Source organism: Myxocyprinus asiaticus, chromosome 24 (assembly GCF_019703515.2).
Source record: "Myxocyprinus asiaticus isolate MX2 ecotype Aquarium Trade chromosome 24, UBuf_Myxa_2, whole genome shotgun sequence".
NCBI lineage: Eukaryota > Metazoa > Chordata > Actinopteri > Cypriniformes > Catostomidae > Myxocyprinus > Myxocyprinus asiaticus.
In genome coordinates, this window is record NC_059367.1 from 31,611,937 (window position 1) to 31,620,203 (window position 8,267).

Here is an 8,267-nt window from a genome sequence, read left to right on the forward strand (position 1 = left end):
CATCACCCTCTGAAACTGTGCACCTGGGTGGAAAGTTGCAGCATAGTATACTTTACCCACGCAAAATGACACGATAGTTCACCCATGAAAAATACATCATATTATGCCTGGACCCCTTAATGTTCCTATTCTAATGCACTGCATCATTGTGAGCTTACCGAAAGGCCGCAAGATAGCCACACGGGTGTCATATAGCCAGTATTTTAACGTATGTATGTGTGTGTGTTGCGGTTGTACACCTTAAATAAACGTCACAACATCAAAAAAAAAAAAAAAAAAAAAAAAAAACACGGGTAACCCGGAACTCAGGGGAGAGCGCGTCAAGACCCATATTTGGAATGTCGGTGTAAGTCAGCGGACCAAATAAGGCGCTTCCGCTTGTGACGTTTGTTCCTTATGTGGAATATGAAGGCGTGGCTGTGGCGGAGGATACGCGATACAAATACTGTTTCCAACCCCGCCTGTCCTGTAGAATCACATCAGCTCACAATAAAGAAGTTTAAATCTAAGCTAATGACGAAATATAGACGAAGTCTATATGAAATTTAAAATTATTCCATGCTCATTTTAAAGTAATAAGACTGTGAAAACACAATAGGCCTCAAAGGACACAATAATATTGTTTTGTGTCATTTTCTAAATTGTAGTTGATTTCTAGTGGGGGAAAAAATACAGTAAACTTTTTTATATACTGAACGCGCTGTTGTTGATGCTGTAAAGAACATCAGTTTCTACTCACGGCTGTTGTTTGCCTGGAGAGGTCATCATGGGTATTGGCGAGCCTCTGGGGATCTCAGGTAGCGAGTTAGTTCATATTTTGCGGACTCCTTCTGAGCTCTTCACGTCTGCGGGATGCATCGTGTTGGACTGTCGGCCTTTCCTCGCCTTCTCCCACGCGCACATCCTCCAGTCCCGCAACGTCAACTGGAACTCAATGCTGAGGCGCAGATCCAAGAGCTCCGTGATGTCTCTGGAGTGGCTGGTGGCCGATAAGTCGCTCCTCAAGCAGCTGCGGAACGGAGAGTTCTCTCCGGTGGTTGTCCTGGATGAAAACAGTCGGTCCGTCAGAGATCTGAAGAGTGAGAGTCTGGCCAGTCTCCTGATCAGTGCGCTGCAGTTAGAGGTCCAGTCTGCCTCCACTCAGATCTGCTTCTTACAAGGTAAAGTTCAGAAAACTCGACATTAGGTCGTGTTTACAAATACAAACATTTGCTAATACGTTTCCTAAAAAATAATAAGCAAAAAACACGATATTTTGTAGCTAAGCATGTGGGTACTTATTGTTATTCAGATTTACGCAGGACTTGATTTCACTTAATGTGTCAATTATACTTTGACAGGAACATTCAGCTGCACACTTCTGTATTTTTATATTTTTATATAATTATATACACTGCAAAAATTGTAAAATGTATTACACTGTAGTAACATCTTAAATAACTAGTTTTATTCAAGTCAAAAATATATTAACATGACTAAATCAACCTGACAACATTTCGTTAGAACAATGATGTAATTGTAAGGGTCAGGTCAGCTTTGAAATAGCTACTTTATATAATAGCTTTTATGTACATTTTCATATAACTTAAAAAATTATATATATATATATATATATATATATATATATATATATATATATATATATATAGTATAATATTTACAAACCACATACTGTAAATGTCAAGTGAACCCATTCACAAGAAGAACACAAAATGTATAGCTCATCTCTATGTTTAACTTCAATCATAGGCTATTATTTATGATATTTTTTAATTTTATTTACCTATTTGTTTTTGGTGAACTGCTGCCCGTAAATAGTTTCCTAGTACAGATTTATTAATATATAGGTAAAACTTTACAGTAAGGTTCCTTTAAGATTAATAAATGTGGTAAAAAATATATTGTTCATTGTTAGTTCATGATGCCTAATGCATTAACTAATGTTAACGAATGGAAACTTACTGTAAAGTGTTATCGAGAAATTTATGTTGAGACTGCTTTGTGTCTATTTGTTTTAACCCTTAAAATGAATTGTATCATTTACAGAATTAACTATATGTTTTCTTTGTCCATTTCTAGGTGGATTTGATGGGTTTTTCGCACTTTATCCTGAACTCTGTTTTAACACTCCTGTTATGTGCTCAAATCACGTGGCTTTCAGTGATCCAGAGCCCGTCATGTCAGGGAGAAAGACTCCTCTCTATGATCAGGTTGGCTGAAATCAATCTCAAAATCATAATTCATTTGCTACATTAGCACTGTTACTTGTATAAATTCTCTAAAATGTACAAGTTATATAGTAATGTGGTAATAAAGTCTTCAAATTAGTCATATGTGCATCTCAATATCTCTTGAGTATACTCATTGTTTTTTATGCTTTTTGATTGACAGGGTGGTCCAGTGGAGATCCTCCCCTTCCTTTTTCTTGGCAGTGCCCATCACTCGTCCCGACGGGAGACTCTGGAGCGATGTGGGATTACGGCTGTTCTCAACGTTTCCTCATCCTGTCCAAACCTGTTCGAGGAGGAACTTCAGTACAAGACTCTAAAGGTGGAGGACAGTCTGGCCGCAGACATACGTGTGCTATTTCCAGAGGCAATCCACTTTATCGGTAAGTCTAACACTTTAAGATTGGAGAATTTCTCACCTTGTTGGCAATTTGAGTGCAACTTGAAAAATTATTAATGACTTGAAAGCTAACGTTCACCTCCCATTGCATCTGCAGATTCAGTTAAGGAGAGTGGTGGGCGGGTGTTGGTCCACTGTCAAGCAGGAATCTCCCGGTCAGCCACCATCTGCCTGGCATACCTGATACACACTCGCCATGTCCGTCTAGACGAGGCCTTTGACTTTGTAAAACGGCGTCGACAAGTCATCTCACCCAACCTGGCTTTCATGGGCCAACTGTTGCAGTTTGAGACAGATGTTTTGTGTCCCTATTCTGCGCTAGACAGAGAGAACAGTGGCACTGCGTTTTAGTATCTGTGTACAGATGGCAGAAATATTTAACTGTCCCTCATTAACCTGTGACAAAGCATTACAGACCTGAGACTATGGCTGTGCTGTACAGCTTTGATATCAGAGGATCTGATAGATCTGTGAAGGCGCTTTGGTTAGACCACATAGTTCCAGTCCTACGGGTAAACAAACATTTTAAAGCCATTCTATTGCAGCAGGATTATGGTACATGCTAGATGTATTTAAACATGAGACTCTTGTTGTAGATGGCATCAGCTGACTACCTGTACTTGAATGTTTACAGCAATACACAACCTATATATAGCTCAATGCCTCTATGTGTTCCCAAACAGCATTGGCATAACTGACACATACAACAAGAACACTGCAACGCCCCATAGCCCTCATGGAAAATATAGTTGTTACTTGTCAGTGTGACATTGTGTAAACCTTGACTCAATATAATTTGATCTCATGACACCAACTCAACATTATCATATGAGACAGAGCTTCTCTGATGGCAGTTCAAAAATTAGGAATAAGATACATAAGCATTGAGTACTTTATGGTCTAGCTTTCAACAATAAGTTGATGTGTTTTGGAAGGATGTCTGTAGATCACCATACCCTGCAAATATATTGCATCAGTCAATGTTCCATTTGACTAAACTGAGTGATGCTTTGACCATATTTGGGTGTGATGTGTGGTTAGTTTTCTATGCTGTAAATGTCAAGTTTTTCCATTAAGTTATTGTCGGATTCTTAGTCTCAAAGAGAGTTTTAAAGGGCAAAGACCTGACAAACTGTGATCTTAGGTCATTTTAAAAGATAAAATTGTGTTGCGATATATAACAGGCACTAAAGCAATTTTCTAGTAAATGTATTTTTATTTTTATAAAGTATTATTTTGTTTTATGTTTTTTGTGAATATTTATTTATCTGTTTTCATTCAAGCAATGCACTTTAAATGTAGATGTTTGAGATATTGATGAGACCTTTTGTAAGCTACTTTGTTCACTTATTTCAAAATGTAAATAAAGCAATGGATTAATTTAATGCAGAACTAAATGTGGTTGTCTTTATTTTTTTAATCAAATATTAGTCATAATGCTCTAACTCACACACTGCTTTTGAAATCCCACAAAATTATTTCCTCAAAGTTACGCAGACTTTTGGACATTGGTAATAAGATCTTTTTTAAGCTACTTATGCATATTTAAAAATTTTAATAAAGAAATTGATTAATTTAACGCAGAACTGAATGTAGTTCTCTTTTTATATTTGTAATCTAATAACAGTCATGTGCTCCAACTCGCTCACTGCTTTGGTAATCAAAACAGTTCCCCACTTTAAAGGATATTCCAGGTTAAATACAAGTTAAGATCAGTCGACAGTGTTTGTGGCATAAATTTGATTACCACAACAAAATAATTTCGTCTCCATTAAAAAAAAAAGAAAAAAAAAATACATAAAAAAAAGCTAAATCTGGCTTACAGTGAGGCACTTAGAATGGAAATGAATGGGGCCAAATTTTGGAGGGTTTAAAGGCAGAAATTAGAAGCTTATTATTTTATAAAAGCACTTAAATTAATTGTTCTGTTAAAACTTGTGTATTATTTGAGCTGTAAAGTTGTTTAAATCATAATTTTTTAGACGTTTTAGGGTTTGTTGACATAACATTGTCATGGAAAGTTGTAAAATTGGATATAACTTTACACAGAAAAGGTTAGTAAGCGAAAATCATGATAACACGTATATTGTTTATGTCTTCTGGCTATACTTTTGAAACAGTGAGTATTTTAACATTTGCGGATTGCACCATTCACTTCTAGTGTGTGCTTCACTACAACCCAGATTTTTGCCTTTTTTTTTTAATTTTATTTTATTTTTTAAGAAAAGGAGGGAAGAGTCTAAATACATTTTTGTGGTAATCAATATTATGCCAAAAATGCTGTCGATTGAGTTTAACTTGTATTGAACCCGGAATATTCCTTTAAGAATGGTTAGCCTTGCTCGATAATACAGGCAAATTATCGTTTTTAAAACAGCGCCATCTGCTGGCCGTGGGACAGAACAACAGTAACTTTTCTCAAAGTGATAAGGCATTGATGGTGCCTGTCTAGCATTAATATAGGAGGCCACACAGTGGCAGTGTAAGAATATGAAAACACAATCTGTGGAGTTATGTGGGGCCAACTGTCTGCAGATCATAGTCAAAAGACCAATGATCTTATAAGGGAACTCAAGGCATGCTACAGAGGGTCATTGCTGCCTAAAGTCATCAGTTTCTACAACTCTTCCATTGTATGCATGGACACGGGAAACATTGACTTGTACACTTTACCAAACAACACTTAATATGGAAAAAAGGATCTAAGGCCATTCTCGCTTTTCCATTTGCTCCTTTTAAACTCACAGAATGGAACAACTCAACTTATTTGGTTGCTGTTGAAGATGGCATGAGCTGACTTCAAGGGCGTAGATTTGGCTTGAACACTGGGGGGTTGCAGCATGAAGCATTTACTTGTTTCCATAAATCATGGTATAAATATTGGGGGGTTGTACTTGCTCCTTTTGATTATTACCAACCCCCCTTGAATCCCCCCTGGAATCTACGCACATGGCTGACTTGTACTTGAATGTTTACAGCAATACGCAAACTTTCAGTGTTGGGTAAGTTTCTTAAAAAAGTAATCCACTACAAATTACTAACTACTTCTCTAAAATTTCAATCAGATTACTTTACTGATTATTTAATAGAAAAGTAATCACATTACTAATTACTTTACTTTTAAGTTACTTTCTAAAACACTTGTCAAAATGTTTTTTTCTGCGCAACAAATTCAAAATAATAAGCCAATTTACATGCACACCAATATGCTGATTACTCTCTAAAATTAGCCTTTTTTAAAAATCTGACAAGGCAAGAAATCTGCGTTAACATGACATTTGAAATAATTGTGCTATTCTGTACTTTTGACGTCAAACCATGAAGAGGCATGCGCTCAACATGTGTGCACATTGGATGAGCTGGTAAGACACCGGGTAAGGTTTTTATATGTCACGCGAAATCGGTGTAATGGGCAAAAATCTGTCTGTGTCGATTGGGTTATTCATAAGCCATTTATGGCCTTTACGCCGATAAAGTAACGTGGTTTATTGCATTTACATGACCACACGCGTTGACAGCTTATTAAGCATAATCGGTGTAAGAACATGCATGTAAATGCACTCAATGTCTATTTTCTCATTGTTCATTATCGCACACCCTTCAGCTGTCACAGAAATACAAACAGATGTACATATGCACATATGAATTTACATTTTAACTGCATGTATTACACATAAATAATATTTTTTCCAAGTAATGTACTTAAAACTGTAATCTGATTACAGGAATTTAAAATGTAATGTGTTACACTACTTTTTGAGTCTAAAAGTATCTTTAGATAACAGTAACTCATTATTCTGTAATCCGATTACACTGAACACTGCAATCCATATGTAGCTGAACACCTATACATTTTAACCAGTTCTGCAGAGCTCACAGTGATTGAAACCATTAGCTGTGTCTCACATGGGCTACACATTCAGATGGGGGGAAAATTATTTTTTTTGTTGTTGTAGTCTACAGGGTTATGTCTAACCATTTTCTAGCCATTTATCAGTGCTCGGACACAGGTACCCCATTCTTATTTATTTATTTTTGCAAAAACAGCACCTAAGGATTCAATTATGGTGACTTTGGGAGCAGCATTTTAACATTTTGTTGATTTTATTGTGCAGTATTCATATGACTCTAGGCTACAAAGCATTCCAAATGTCTGTTAGTCACATGACACAACACTAGTTGATGTTTCTCAAAATTACCTTTCTAAAAAAGTAGTCTGCTGTTGTGTGTCATTCTAAAACCAACTGCTCTGGTGTGATGCATTTGGCAAACATTATAACTTATTTGCTTACTATGACAGTTTTAGCTGATTTAAAATTGAAACTTTAATTGGACCCAACCCTGACTGTTTCGTTTATCTCAATGCAGTTGAGGGTCTCTCTATATTTCTGAATTACATTTTACCCAGTCTACTGTATATTCAGGCTGCTAGAGCTCTTACACGGTGACCGAAATCATTAACTGTGCCTCATTTACACACATTTAATTTGACACCAGCATTTTGTAGATGGAAATAGTTCTGCCTCTCTCTTTCTGCTTTGAATACATACAGTAAACAAATCATTTAAATAATGCTTACAGTGGACTATGGGGAATATCAGCAGTCCCGTCAGACCCAATACACTTTGCAAGCTAATTGATTTGGAAAATCTACATGTCATCCAGGGTTAATTCTATTTGCAAGTTTTCAATGTCATCAGCTTGCTCATAACAGCAAGAACTTGATCTGCTGTCACAGTGGGCCTGTTTTTGTGGTTTGGGATTAGAGGTTCTTTCTAATAACTCTTTTAAAATGCTGCTCTGCATGCAGCTGCATGACACATACTCTCATTCCTTCTGTCTCTTCATCACACACACACACACACACACACACACACACACACACACACACACACACACACACACACACACCTTGTTTCACCATATAAGTGAGATGCAATGGTTTTTATACGGAGGTAAATATATTTTCTATACCCTAACGTTTACCCTACCCTAAAATACATTTAAAGCAAAACTTTAAATGATTTAGGAGCCTTTTTACCTAGTGAGGAGCGCTGAATATATCTTCACAAGTAGCCAGTCCTGCACACAAGGATATTTACAGTGTTGAAACTTACAGTATAGACTTATCTGAAATAAAATAGTCTGTGACACACAAGTCATAGCAGGCTAACAGATAACGATGTGCTTAATAAACTCAAGTTAAGGATCTGCTGACATCTAAAATGGGCCAAATCTTTTGTATTAACTCATGTCACTGTTCTTGAACCAAACAACCAAGAGGAAAACACTAGAAACTGGTTGTGAAGGGTGATACTAAGAAGGAAATATTTGCTCTCCAAAAAGAATATGACCACTCTCTTGACAGCTTGGAAAAGGGTACAATGAATGAAAGTCTGTAAAAGAGCCTCGTCATTGGGAGTGTCATGGTCTCAGATGGCAGGCAGTCATTGAGGGAAAAATACATTCTGACAAGCACCGGAAATGTTAACACCAGAGTACCTGGGTTTCGTTTCATGAGCATGTGGCTCAAAGGAATATTCCAGGTTCAGTGCAGTATAATTTAAGCTCAATCAACAGCATTTGTGGCATAATATTGATTACCACAAAATTAATGTGGACTCGTCCCTCCTTTTCTT

General features: G+C 36.7%; 1 protein-coding gene across 1 annotated transcript; it reads left to right on the forward strand.

The window, feature by feature from the left end:
* The first annotated feature begins 464 nt into the window (after positions 1-464).
* LOC127415101 (dual specificity protein phosphatase 2-like) lies at positions 465-4,029 on the forward strand. Its single transcript, XM_051653656.1, has 4 exons — positions 465-1,160; positions 2,080-2,210; positions 2,392-2,611; positions 2,726-4,029. The coding sequence occupies exons 1-4, from the start codon at positions 767-769 to the stop codon at positions 2,977-2,979; spliced, it is 999 nt and encodes a 332-aa protein (XP_051509616.1). The 5' UTR covers positions 465-766; the 3' UTR covers positions 2,980-4,029.
* The last annotated feature ends 4,238 nt before the right edge of the window (positions 4,030-8,267 follow it).